A 14,808-nucleotide genomic window follows, 5' to 3' on the forward strand; every position below is an offset into this window, starting at 1 on the left:
TTGGTGCATTGCCTTTATCTCCTCTATCATTTCATCTTTTTTCTGCATTGCTTCCATCATATCATTTATGACTCCAAGCAGCATTCTGGGAATTTCTTTTTTTTAAAAAACATTTTATTAGGGGCTCATACAACTCTTATCACAACCCATTCATACATCAATTGTGTAAAGCACATTTGTACATTCATTGCCCTCATGATTCTGAGAATTTCTTTTTGTGGCAGGTCAATATCTGCTTCGTCTATGCCCATCGTTAGGTTCATGACTTCATCCGGCATTTTCTTCTGTTTCTCCTGGTTTTTTGTTGAAGCTGTTATAACTGGTTGCTCTTTACCTGTTGTTTTAGAGGCGCCTAGAGCCATCTTCCTGAGTTGAAGAGCACTGGGCTCTCTCTTGGAGGATTCATATGAGTGCTTCTATGAACTACCTTGAAGTAGCTGTACTGAAGTGTCAGGCTATCGCTATATCTTCCTGTGGTTTCACTCTTATCCTAGCCGTCCACTATTCCATTACTTGGAATATGTGTTGGACATTCCTCTCATGTGATGCTGGTGGGTTGTTGTGGGCCCACGAGGGTGTCGCTTCCCTGGCTGATCTCTAAGTAGGCTTCACGGTTCTTGGAGCACCTCAGATGGCCTGTGGTGTTTACCTCTGCAAGTGGAGTGCTGATGAGGGTGTGTGGGTATACCCTCCTTGGTGTAGAGCTCTGTAGTTGGCAGGGGAATTACCATTGACAGAGAGATCACCTTGGAGATTGGCTGGATGTTCCCGCCATGGAGCCCCGCCAGTGGTCACCAGGCATTTACCCCAGTCACCTGTAGGGCCTCAGGGTTTAGGCTGGAGATGTCCCCACTGTTTTCAAGGGAGAACCCCCTGCTGCTTGGTGTATGGAAGAAACCGGCATGATTTCCCAGCTGCTTGCAAAGCCAATAAATGTGGATGGGAGCTCCCACAGTTGGGCCTTCAGAGTTGCCTTAGGCACAGGGGAGTGGCCTGGAGGCCACTAGTGGCTTGTGACAGGAAAGAGTGAAAGGAAAGGAAAAAGAGAGAAAGAAGAAAACAAAGACTGGAGCAACAATGCCAAGCAAACTAACACCTACTCACCTACAGAAAACTAAAATGCACAGAGTAAACAAAAGTGAAAACAGTAAAAAAGAAAGAAAGAAAGAAAACAACAAAAAGGAGAACTGAATCTGCTGAGGCTGTGGCAGGAAAGAGAGAAGAGCTAGGAGAAGAGTAGAAAATTAGAAAAAGTGAAAGAAGAACACATAGAAGGAAATAAATAGAAGAAAAAAGAAAGCGAAGGAGAGAGAATTAAAAAAATAGATTAAGCGATAGCTGACTCCATGTTGTGTTGTGTGTAGCACTGACTCATGGTGTGTGAAGCACTTTCTTAGGGGGCAGGCTGCCCATTGGGTGGGCAGAGTTGCCCTAGGCAGAGGGTAGGGGTCTGGGAACCAGCAGTAGCATGTGAAAGGAAAGAGAGAATCTTACAAGCAGAGAGAGAAGAGAAGAGAACAAAGAAGGAGAGAGGAAAGAAAAAAGAGAAGAAAGGGAAAGAAGGGGGAAAAACTCAACTGTGTTCACTAAGATTGACTGTGATGGTAAAGAGGGAAGAGAGAGAGAAGGAGAAAATAAAGAATAAAGAGATAGCTGGTCCCTGATTGCTTGAATGTGGGGCCAGAGGGGTTTAGACCCTGCCCCACAATGGCAGGTTGGTGTGCCCTTTTAATGCAGGGACCCAGCGGTGCTGGGCAGAATTGCCCTAGTTGATGAGATTGCCTTAGAGGTCTGACGGAGGTTTCATCAGCAGCGCAGTATGGTGTCGATGGCTGTCACAGCTGCATTGTGTGGTGTATAGCACTCCCATGGAGGGCAGGCTGGAGTTCCTCCTGCTATTTGGGTTGATTTGCCCTAGGCGGAATGTAGTGACCTGGAAGCCAGTAGTGGCATATGATAGGAAAGAGTGGGAGAGAAGAGTAGAAAAGGAAAAAGAAAAAAAAAGAAAGAAAAAAAAAGAGGGAAAAAGAACAAAGAGAGAGAGAAAAAAAACCTAACACAAACCTGAACTCATTGAGACTGACTGCGATGGGAAAGATAGAAGGGCGAGCAAATAAAGAAAGAAGAAATAGAGAAGTAAGTAAGGAGATAACTGAGACTTGATCACCTGTCCATGAGGCTGGAGGAGTTCAACTCTTCCTCAAGGCAGGGTTCCACAGATGCAGGGTGGGATAACTCTCAAAGGCAAGATCGCAGCAGCACCAGGCATCAGTTCCCACCACTGTACTGAGCGCTGGAGTTCACTGGTATACCTGCCTTGTGCTGTATGTGGGGGTGGGTGTTCCCAAAGCCCGATCTAGGGCCCCAGGATAGACAGGATGTCCCCAGCTGTGTGTAGAATCACTGAGAGGGAAGATGAGCTTATTGTCCTATCTAGACTGCTGATGCCCTACTAGATAAGAGGATTTTATTATAGTTTTTATCCCCCTGGCCAGCTAGAATAGAATCAAATTAAATTGTCTCCCTCACTCTCCAGGCTCTCAGCTTCTCTTTTTACCCTTCCTTCCCCTGACCCCCTCCTGTCCTCATGTCTCCTTGAAAAATTATAAATTATTGTTTGAGTTAGTTACTTGTGCCAAACTGGCCGATAAACACATGTGGGGCTAATTGAAAGGTGGAGGGATAAATGGGTGGTGAGCCTCCACCTTCCAAGTCCCCGGGCCCCTGCTTTGGGAAGGGCGCAACAGGGTGCAGCTGCCTTAGCAGTTCCCTGCTTCAGCTTGCAAGATTGACTTCCTACAAGACATCCCCAAGGAGAAGCCACATGGACCTATCCCCATGCAACCCTGGGTGCTGGAGACCCCTGCTAGTGCTGAAATGCTTATTGGTTCACTGACTCAGCTTTCCTCCTGCAGTCGGCATCATTGCCTCTGTTTTGTGAGGTGGAGGACTTTGTGGACTGGTGTTGGGTAAATGGGTTAATGTTGGACTTGTGGGCTTGGGCAGCATTGGGTTGGGATGTTTTGTGATGCACACTTTCTTTACATAAAACTCTCTTATACATGAGTTGCTGTGGATTTGTTTCTCTAAAGTACCTAGACTAATACATTGTTATTTTCATATCTTACACTGACTGCTGTCTCCCTCTCCCAGTGGTTTCTTCACCCCTCCTTTCCCCACCTTCCCCTTCTGCCATTGGTACTCCCATTTCTATTCCTGAGGGGTTTATTTGACCTGGATTCTGTGTGTCCTGAGCTCTTACCTGTACTTGTGTACATGTTCTGGCCTAGCCCGCAGTGAAAGGCAGGATTTGGGTCATGATAGTGGGGTGTACGGAAGTCTCAAGAAACCAGATAAATATTGTGTGTTTCATTGGTGCTATACTTCACTCTGGTTGACTTGTCTCTTCCTTGCGACCTTTCTGTGAGAGGATGTCACATTGTCTACAGATGGTTTTGGGTCTCTGCTCTGACTCCCCTTGTTCTCAATAATATATATATTTGTTTGCTTTGGGTCTTTTTAAAAAAATAAAAGATCATTTTATTGAGGACTCTTACAGCTCTTATAATATTCCATACATCAATTGTATCAAGCATATTTGTGCATATGTTGCCATCATTATTTTCTCAACATTTACTTTCTATTGAGCCATTAGTATCAGCTCATCTTCCCTGTCCCCCTGTAGCCCCTTTATAAATGATAAATCATGGTTATTTTCATATCTTAAACCGACCTCTGTCTCTCATCGTTCATGGTTTCTATTGTTTGTTCCCCTGGGGGTGGGATGGGGGGTGGTTATGTGTCCATCATTATGATTGGTTCTTTCTTCATCCCCTCCTCTCCCCACCTTCCTCCTACCCTCCTGGTATCCCATTCCTGGTACTCCCATTCCTGCTCCTGGATTCCATGTGTTGTGAGCTCTTATCCCTTATCTGTACCTGTGCACATGCTCTGGTATAGTCGGCAGTGAAAGTCAATACTTGGTTCATGATAGTGGGGGGTGAGGATGCCTCAAGGAACCAGAGGATTATTGTGTGTTTCATCAGTGCTATACTGTATCCTGGTTGACTCATCCCTTCCTTGTGACCCTTCTGTGAGGGGATTCCCCATTGTCTGCAATTGGGTTTTGGGTCTCTTCTCAGAACCCCCTCATTCTCAAAAAATATGTTTTTTTCCCCATTTGTTTGTTTGATTGTTTTGAGTCTTCTGATTCCTGTCACCTGATCCCATCGACACCTCTTGATGAAACAGGCTGGCGTGCTTCTTCCATGTGAAGGCTGTGTCTTTCATTGCTTCTCTGCTAGATGGCTGCTTATTTAACTTCAAGCCTTTAAGATCCCAGATGCTATAGCTTTTGATAGCCAGGAACCATCAGTTTTCTTCACCACATTTTCTTGTGCACCCATTTTGTCTTCAGTGATTGTGCAGGGAGAGTGAGTGTCACAGAATGCCATGTTGTTAGAACAACGTGTTCTTGTGTTGAGGTAGGGCTTGAGCAGAGACCCAAAGTCTGTCCATGTCCTCAATGTTTTGCAATATAAATATATGTGCCTATGCCAATACCTCTATTTTTATGAATCAATATATTTACATAAATGTACACCTATGTTTATACCCCTATCCATAACTTTGCTTCCTAGATCTTTCCTCTGTTTCCTTTTACCTTCCTTCTTTCTTTGGGGGAGATTTTAAACTACTAAACTACTAATGATACAGTACCTGAAGTGGCTATTGATAGTGTTATTTTGAGTCAATTTTGGCAATGTTGGGGTCTTATAAGCCCAATAAATAATACCCCATCTAAAAGAAAGATCAGGCAGATAGAGATAACATTAGCAGTTTTATTACTGCTAGATTGTCAGTAAAAACAAAGGATTCATGATATTATAACCCAGAATGAGTCAAATGTGTCCACATAGTTATCAGCTAGTCTGGTAGTCACAGGCTGCACCCATGAAGGTCAGAGAGAGCACAGAAGCATATATGCAGGTGAGTGATTTCAGTGTAAAAAAGGAAAGAAGGGCTGAGCTGTGCATGTAGATTTTGTGCTCCCAAATCTGAAGCACAATTAGTTAATTCACCTCCTAGGGAAAAGCCAAGTGGTATTACAAAACCTTGTGAATAAAATACGAGGAGTGGAAAATCAATATTCATCCCAGTAGAAAATGTCAATTTCTGGGAATTGACTATCCCATTAAGTATTTACATTTGTTGACATAGATTTGTTTAAAGGATTAAAAAACAGCTGAATTTGAAATAGCTACTGTATTTATCATGTACCACAGATAAAGCAACACATTATTAATGGCTCCATTAACAAGCTCTTCATTTCCTTACTTCTCATTTTAGTAAAGAAAATGCTCACTGTCTACGCAAAGCTTTCTCAATAAGCTATACTGTGCCAATGGCCTTTCCTGGATTATGGCTGAGGTGTGCAGGCCTTCATCTTAGCTGTCATGGGAAGGACCTTAGAATGCATCCTAACTTAGGAAAATAAGAAGATCAATAAGTTCTGTAGTCTGTATCTGATGATGAGAATTCTTTAGATCTTTCTCCTTCAACTCTGACCATCAGAGTGGAGTATGTTTTCTTTTGGTCCTTACATTACAATGTTCACCCATGCAAAGAAGAAGTTGGAGGTGGAGGTGGGGAATGGGAAGTTCCGAGGCATGGAGGCGACAAGCTTATTTCTTTTATGACTCAAGGAAAGGCTATAGCACACCTACTCAATATCTTTATCTTAGAGGGATCATTATTTGAATTGAAAAATTCTGTATCATATTGATAACGTTTAAAATTGTAGATCATGGCAAGTTTCTTTCTGGTCCTTACTCCACAATGCAGACACATGCAAACAAATTGAAAGCTGATGTAGGAACATGGAGTTCTGAGAGTGTAGCTAAGGAAAAGGTTATGGCATGCCTAATCAATATCTTCACCTGAGGAAGATAGTTGTCCAAAATTTACTTATTCTGGATTATGCTGATAAAAATTTATCTTTAATTAAAAATGTATGTTAACACAAAACACGCTGGGTATTTTGATATAATAGCATAACCTGTTCTCCCTAGCCTTACTCCTACAAGAGCAATCTATTTGCAGTCTAAGCCTGTTCCACTCATTTCCCTTTTTAGACACTCTAACCTCAATTGCTGCAAATATACAGAGATCACTTTAATGGTTCCTTTTCCCTTCATCAATTTCATAAGTTTTCATCTCGGTTATGAAGACTTTCTAATTTATATTACAGTTTAGATATCTCATCCACATTCTACTCTTGTATTCTTACTTTCAACCGAATCTTTATTTGTGGGTCATATTTTGATGACTTATTTTATCACGTTTGCCACCCACATCTGTATTATTGATCTGAGCTAATGTTACACACCCATCTGCCCATTTACAAAGCTAGACACCGCTCAGTTTGTGAAATATCCCTTTTCTCTTTTCTACTAAATCCCATCAGTTTATCAGTCTCTGTGCCTCTGATTTACACCCCTCCTCCTGCTGCCATTTCCAACTCTAGTATTTGTGTTCTGTTGTATGTAACAGGGGTTAGATGGTTCGAAGTATATTGCTCATATTCGATTGGCTAATGAATTGTACTGCAGAAGATTGGCAGGCAGGGGGAGGGGAAAAGACAATGCTTCTCTTCTCTCTGCTTCGTGAAGTCTGTGCAGCAAGAGGCGGGCAGGGGCTCTGTGGACATCAGCAGTGATCCTTGAGGGTAACGCAATACGTGATTACCTGAGAAGGCTCCCATAGCCCTGATACTGGCAGCTTTGATAGCATCAGGAGGAGGTAGCTATGCATTCCAAAATGTATTGGCAGTCTGCATCATTCAAGTTAGAGTTTTGAACACCAGCAATGATTTCTAAAACCAAAGTCGCTGCCAGTGAGTCAGTGCTGACTTGGAGCTGCCCGCTGTGGGTTTCCCAGACTGTAACTGTTTATGGGAGTAGAAAGCCCGGTCTTTCTTCTGTGAGTGATTTCCAAGAGGGTCGATATTTAATGTACTGCTGGGTTCCTGCAATATCGCTCTCCCATTTATTTCTCCAGTCCTGAGGACAACACGGTTTCTTGTAGTCAATACTTTATCTTTTTTGTTTTCAGCTTCCTTCCCCCACCTCCCTCTTTCAGTAATAAGCACTCTTAATTTGAAATACCAAGTCATGATTTTTGTTCACCCCAAAACTTGATATCACTTTTTGTAAAGTATATATAACCCGATTTTTCTTCTGATATTTACTAACATGGCTTTATTAGAGCTGTTTTAAAAGCCTATTTCACAATATTCCTAATTTATCATTATTTTACCTCTTCAGCCCGAGTCAACTTAAGTTTAGTATAGAAATACTTTAAAGTATTTCTTTACTTTGGCTTAATATAGAAATCATTGGATAATTTGGCCTTATTTTTACAGCCTTTTCATATCATTCAATTATAGCTATTATTCACGTGAAGCATTGAACTTCTCAGTGGTACTCAACCATACTGGGTTTTTAAAACTTTTTATTGAAACTTTTGCCACCTTCTCCAGTGGCTCAGTGTGTTATATGAATCTGTTTATTTATGTCTTGAATTTGCCCTTAGCAGCCTGTAATAATATTCCCCGCCCCAAGTTTTCATCTCCCCATTGAAAGTTAGTGCTTAGAGAAAAGATAACTCTAATGCATCATTATTTGCCCCGATAATGACTGGTATTTAAAAGAAGTGACACATACTTCTTAACTTATCAACAAATTTTCTCTTATGAAATGAACTCTATGTGGCATTCAAACCCGCAAATCTTCTGACCATCTCTTTGAAGGCTTGTTTGACTTGCTGGTTCCTTAGGGTGTAAATGAAAGGATTCAACAGGGGAGCAACAGAAGTAATGAGCACGGCCACTCCCTTGTTGAAGGCCACTCCCTCTTTTGCTGAAGGCTTAATGTAAATGAAGATGCAGCTGCCATAAGAGATGGTGATGACAATCATGTGCGAAGAGCAGGTGGAGAAGGCCTTTTTTCTTTGCTGCGCTGATGGGATCTTGAGAATAGTTTTGATGATGTAAGTGTATGAAAGCATCACCAGTGCCAGTGTGATGATCAAGGTCACACAGGCTAACATAAAGTCAAGCAGCTCTAAGAGGCTGGTGTCTGAGCAGGAGATCTCCAAGAGGGGCCCATAGTCACAGAAAAAATGATCCAGCACATTGGAGTCACAGAAATCCAGCCGGCTAGTCAGGATGATTGGGGATAAGATGATTAGAAAACCACTTAGCCAACAGCAGAGAACCAGCTGGGTGCAGACTCTGCTGTTCATGATGGTCATGTAATGTAGGGGTTTGCAGATGGCCACGTAGCGGTCATAGGACATGGCAGCCAGCAAGCAAAACTCTGTGGACCCAAGAAATATGGTTAAGAAATACTGAGTGAAGCAGCCAGCAAAGCTGATGGTATTATTCCCCGTTAGGACGCTGTTTAAGAATCTTGGCGTGAAAATACTAGTGAATGAAATTTCCAAGAAGGAGAAATTTCGCAGGAAAAAATACATCGGTGTCTGGAGATGAGAGTCCAGCAGGGTGAGGGTGATGATGATCAAGTTACCCATAACACTGAATATGTAGGTGAGAAACAGGAAGATGAATATCATGACCTGAAACTCTGGCTTGTCTGTAAATCCCAACAGGATAAACTCAGTTATAGAAGTTTGATTTCTCATAATTAGCACTTGTAGGAATCTTCTGAAGGAACCAAAAAAACAAAACAAAACAAACAAACAAAAAAAAGGACAGCATGGAATAAGAAATCGTGATGCCAGAAATGAGGGCGGTACATGAAAGCAGCTCCTGTTCCCATCTCTGACATATTGCACTCGAGTTAAGTTTTTGGAGACAGCAATTCTTTGGTACAGAGGCTCTGTGTTTCACAGCTTCATACAGTTTTCACAGATCCTTCTAAGCAAGGAGTATTATAGTCCATTCAGGAAAAACATAAAACTATTCAGGCAATAATTGCTTTTGGATGCTGCTTACTTTCTTGTACCAGCTCACTGCTTTACACAGTCAAGTGAGCTTCACCTTGGTTAGGTGTGTGCATGCTGCAGTATTGGGAGACCTTTTTGAGATCACTTTTTAGGTAAGATCATAAATGTCCCAGCTGACAAGTTCCCTGCTTTGGAATGATAAGTATCACTGTCTCCTCTTTCTTTCCTACCACACGTAATAAAAACTACAATTGTGGTGCTTGGATTGTATGGTCCAATTCCAGTTTAGACTCAATTTTCTTCCTTTAGATTTATTCTACTTTCCCTGTGTACTCCCCGCCATCTTTTCCCTAATAAAGAGACCTATGTTAGCAATCCTTAATTAATTACATATGCAACTGTCAAAGGTTACTCGAAATGCACTTAGATGTACATAATTTTTGGTAGACCTTTTCCAATGTTTCTGTCTACTCTTTGCAGCAATACTGGCTGATTCTAACGGACATGTAGGAAATGACAGAGCCTTGCTGTGTCTTGAATTCTTCTCTAATATACATAGGTCACACACGTTGGGTCCTCTTTTTTGTCTTGCATCAGTGTATCTTCCTTGCTGTGGTGATAAGGAGAATTTTATACTAATCTTTTGGTGATTAGTGATTAGGATTCTCCTCTTAGGGCCTGAACAAAAGTGTTCAACAACTGCCTCTGAAACAACTTTGAAAATTCACTGGTAGCAGTAGCTTTGGATTGTAGCTGTAGAACAACATTTGCCTTAATGGTTGTAGCAACTTCTATCAAATTCAGCCATCACATAGATCAGTGGTTCTCAACCTTCCTAATGCTGCAACCCTTTCATACAGTTCCTCATGTTGTGGTGACTCCCCCCCAACCATAAAATTATTTTCGTTGCTACTTCATAACTGTAATTTTGCTGCTGTTATGAATCGGGCGACCCTTGTGAAAGGGTCGTTTGACCCCCAAAGGGGTCACGACTCACAGGTTGCAAACCGCTGACATAGATGGTCAGGAAGTATTGCAGAATCTCCAACATGCCATATTTTCTTTCATTTATGTTCACTATTTCTGTTCATCTCCTCCGATTTCACTCATGGTGTAAACTATAGTGAACTCATTGGATGTCCTGAGTGGGATTTTTGACATTTCCCCACCTACTCACTTAGACGAATTTCCAGTAAGTCCTGCCTTACCCTCTGTCTTTGTCTCCCAGGTAGAGTGTGAAGGCTTCTGGCTTGGACTTGAGTCTTGCTATCGTTTGAGCCATCCCTTTGTAGCTTTGCCTCAGCCATCATTATTCTGTATCGATCTACATGCTTTTTGTTTAAATTAGGAGACGAGATGCAGTGTTCAGGTGTGGTGTCCACTAAATGATTTAGTCTCTTGAATGAGAAACTTAATCATTACTTTATAGCACTCCAGCCAGCTGGTAGCTGAGCCCTGGAAGAGAAGGAGAGGGACTCAAGAGAGTGGAGACTCCTTACCTTTCCCTCAGGGCTCACTTTCCAGTCTTGACTAGTTCTTCCACATGCTATATTACACGGATGACTTTTAGTTCTCTCCTTATTTACAATATGGAAAATAAACTCTCTTCTGGGACAGAAATGTACCCCCAACATATAAAGTAGAGAAAGCTTCTCATTTATCCCAGGTATTTGACTAGAAGTCTCTTATAGAGAAGGCTTGCATGGCATCTAATTGTTTCCTTCAGATTCTACAGGGAGAGACCCACCCTGGTCTTCCCTAACCCATGTGCAAATCAGACCCTTCATTCTGCCAGAGTTGACTTTAGTCATTGGTTTGACCACTTTTTCTGTGTCATGAATGTTTGGTTTTCAAACGACTCCTGTTTGTCCTTCAATGCTGGACTGAATATGATTTTGTCAAAGCCAATGAAACAAAACAGGAAGAGACCTGGAATTCTATAATTGGCGTGACTCCTCACGGTAACTGGAATGGGAGAAATTATGCTTTGAAATCCTGGGAAGGCAGACCCAGAAGAGATGAGCTCTTTCAGGGACCTGATGCCTGAGAATGGGTTCCTGGCAGGACTGTGGCGAGTCAAGATGATACAGTCAGCGGCCATTGTGAGTGTGGTGTCATCATCTTTGAAGCTGTGTTTTAATGTTATGTCAATTTGCCTTCACTTTGAAATGATTCAATCAACCTCTACTCATAGTAAACGCTTCACCTTCACTTGTTCCCCAGGCAGCTTTTGAACTATTGCAAAGGACTGGAACTTAAAAACAAAACGGCTAATGAGAACCATATCCACTTGTTGGATTGACCTACAAATTCTTAAAGATACAGTTTGGAATGGGGCTCACTCTTAATTCCTGTTGTACATAGTTAACCGGATCATTCATTGATATTTATAACTCAATGTTTTTCTTCTTCTGCTCACTTGTCTTGCCTGCTGAGAAGCTATGCACTATCATCCAGAAATTCATATTCAAACAATTTTAATTTTTCACAAGCTTAGAAAGATAACATTATCAATTTTGAAATCTGAGAACATACTTACTCTGGTTTAGCCTGATATTTGCAGTGGTTTTAATCTTCAGTGTCCTAAATTATGAATCAAAGATTAGAGATTAAGTGGGCTCAGTTTCTCACATCTTTTCATGGCACCTTATAACACATACTGGGGTGTTCTTTCGCAGAGGAAGCACTCACGGGCTTTTGGTAAGGAAATAGATACCTATCTTCCCATCCCATAGAGGTCTGGTGGGCGTTTGTCAGCTTTGCTTCTTATACTAAGTAAAGCAATAAGAAAATGAGACCCACAGCAATGGTATATAGTTTAGGTAGAGCAAATAAATGCAATCAATAAAAGCTCCAGGGGTATGACGTGCTTTAAGATCTTATTTCTTTATTTCTAATTATGTCTCTATGACACCTAACAACAATGATGACAATGACAATTATGTCTCATTTAGAAAGAAGCTGGTGATTACTAGGAGACAGACATTGGCTTCTTTATAGATTCTATGTTATTCTGAGTGAAGCAGTTTAATTTAGTTTGTTCAGAGAGAGCACGAGGGATTAATTGAGTTAATAATATCAGGTCCCATGTGATCTATCTTCAAAAAGTGCTAATGAACCTCCTTGGTTGACAAATTGAATGTGAACTTGAAACAGCTGACAAATGAAAGAGACTATAGAGAGAATGGTAAAAAAATATGGTACGAGAACATCATTACTCTTGAGGCACAGAGCAAATGTTAGAATAATTAAGGTCGTCTCTTAGGGTCTACAGTGTTGTCTGGAGCCTAGTTTGGAGTGGTGGTTACTTGGGTTTGTTATGAGTGCTGAGGCTAAAATATTGGGAAAAATTGGCTTCAAGAAGAAGTAGAGGTCCAGGCATAATAGGGAGCCCCTACTTAGCTGTGGCAGTCACACTAGTGTCCCTACAGGAGATAAGTTTATTCCAACACGAGACCCGTCCTGTCCTCTTTCCGACTCTCCTTAGTTTCTGTTGGTTCTGACTTACAGTGGCCCTCTGCACAAGAGAACAAAACACTGCCCAGTCCTGCACCAGCCTCACAGTTGTTCCTCTGCCTGAGTCCACTGTTGCAGCCACTGGATTAATCCATCTCATTGAGGGCCTTCCTCTTCTTGTTGGCCCTCTCCTTACCAAGTATGATGACTTTCTCCAGGGACTGCTCTTTCCTGGCAACATGTGCCAAGTGTGTATGACAAAGTCCTGCCATGCTTTCCTCTAAGGAGCACCCTAACCATTCTTCCAAGACAGACTTGTTTGTTCTTTTAGTAGTCCAAGGTACTTTCTTTTCTTTCTTCTTCTTTAAAAAAAAATCATTTTATTGGGAGCTCATACAACTCTGATCACAATCCATCCATCCATCCACTGTATGTCAAGTGCATTTGTACATTTGTTGCCCTCATGATTCTCAAAACATTTGCTTTCTGCTTGAGCGCTTGGTATCAGCTCCTCATTCTCCCCCTTCCCTTCGTTGTTTTATTTGGCTTTGCCTGGGTTTTGAATTTATTAGTATATCTGCATATCTATCTAGACAAGATAGGCAGATAGACCCCAGATACATCAGCTTCCTTCACCACATTTGCCTATGCACTTTCTTTGTCTTCAGCGATTGTGTCAGGAAGGTGAGCATCATGGAATGCTAGTTTAATGGAACAAAGTATTCTTGCATTGAGGGAATACTTGAGTAGGGACCCAATATCCATCTGTTACCTTAATATGAAACCTATAAATATATGCACATATATCTATTTCCTGATAATATATAAATATATTTACATACGTACATGCCTGTATTTAGACTATATAAATGCCCTTTGCCTCCTAGTTCTTTCCTCTATTTCCTTTTGCTTTTCTCTTGTCCCACTATCATGTTCAGCCTTCATTTGGGTTTCAGTAATTCCTCTTGGTTACATTGCCCTTGATCAAGCCCTACCAGGCCTCTTACACCCTCCTTGCCACTGATTTTGGATCACTTGTTGTTCCCGTCTCCCTGGGTTTGTTAACACCACTACTTTCCCGGCCCCGCCCCCCACTCCCTGTCACCTGGAAATGTTGGTCCCATTGTTTTCTCCTGCAGATTGTTTATCCCGCCCATCTTATTTAGATAGACCTGCAGAGATAATAATATGCACAAAAACAAGACAGAACAAAACAAAACAACAAGAAAAAATCAACAACAATAAAAAGAAAAGCCTGTAAATAGTTCAAGGTCTGTGTTTTGACCTTTAGGAGTGTTTTCCAGTCGAGTCTGATGGAGTGCCACATACTGACCCCAAAGCCTATTATTGGTATTCCCTTGGGACTTCCTTGCTCTGCTCCTCTTGCTGTTCTTTTGCATACCCTTTGTGTTTTGCCTCGGTGTGGTGGGCTCAAATCAGGTGCAATTCTCACACTGTCTCCAGTGTTGTCCCCTGTAGGGCTATGGGTCAGAATGGATGTCGTGTCTTGCAGTGGGGCTGGCCCTATGGTCTTCTCTGTGCATTGACTGCTCTAGGCAGGAATATCGTCCTCAAGGCTTGGTGGGCCAGGATGTGCTCCACTCTCTCTTCCTCCTGCTTCATTTGCTCCTGTGAGCTCTGATCACACATGTCCCTCTCCCTGAGCTGTAGCTTCAGTGCTGTCCTCTGAAGTAAATTCTTACAGGGAGAGCTTCATACTCTTTTTAACTTATGTTTTTTCCTCCCTGTCTACGTTTAAGTTTTTTGAATATTTTTGTATCCATTTTAATCCATTTACTAATTGTGGTTTTGACTGAATTCCTTTGTTCAGCACTTAAGGTTACTAATATTACATTTCATTTAAATTAACATTTTGAAACTTGAGTAGAATGTGGAAACCATATTATCATATCTACTTTTTTGTCCTCTTCCCCTTTGAAAAACCAACCCTTAAGTAATTTGAATGCTCTTTCCTAAGACTTTTTTAGGTAGCCCATTTCAATCCAGATGCTTCTGTCTCATCTATAAATTATGTCCTCCAAAATTCAGCATCCTCCTTGATCCCTTTGTCTATTTCTGGTCCCAATGATTACTTTCCTGAATTTTCCCCACTGAAAAACATTCGATGTTCACCTTGTTAGGGATTTTGTGTTGACACTAAATTTTATTTCTAATCATGAAAAAGGAGCTATGATGATATAGTGGGTTATGCCTTGGGCTTCTAAGCACAAGCTCAGGTGTTCAAACCCACCAGCTGATTTGTGGGATAAAGATGAGGCTTTCTACTCTCGTAAACATTTACAGCCTTGGAAACCCACAGGACAATTCTACTCTGTCTTATAGGGTTTTTATGGGTTGGAATCTCTTCGATTTGAATATTTCCAT

At 41.5% G+C, this 14,808-nt stretch overlaps 1 protein-coding gene across 1 annotated transcript; it reads right to left on the minus strand.

The window, feature by feature from the left end:
- Positions 1 to 7,764: 7,764 nt before the first annotated feature.
- On the minus strand, positions 7,765 to 8,706 carry LOC101640461 (olfactory receptor 6C4-like). The gene has a single exon (XM_004700842.2). The coding sequence runs from the start codon at positions 8,701 to 8,703 to the stop codon at positions 7,765 to 7,767; it is 939 nt and encodes a 312-aa protein (XP_004700899.1). The 5' UTR covers positions 8,704 to 8,706.
- Between the last annotated feature and the right edge of the window lie 6,102 nt (positions 8,707 to 14,808).

The sequence above is a fragment of the Echinops telfairi genome, unplaced genomic scaffold, assembly GCF_000313985.2.
Source record: "Echinops telfairi isolate 266 unplaced genomic scaffold, ASM31398v2 ScPeMD7_2;HRSCAF=8, whole genome shotgun sequence".
Lineage (NCBI taxonomy): Eukaryota > Metazoa > Chordata > Mammalia > Afrosoricida > Tenrecidae > Echinops > Echinops telfairi.

Coding starts and splice junctions, on each gene's coding strand:
- LOC101640461 (XM_004700842.2), bottom strand. CDS start 8,703: ATGAGAAATCAAACTTCTATAACTGAGTTTATCCTGTTGGGATTTACA.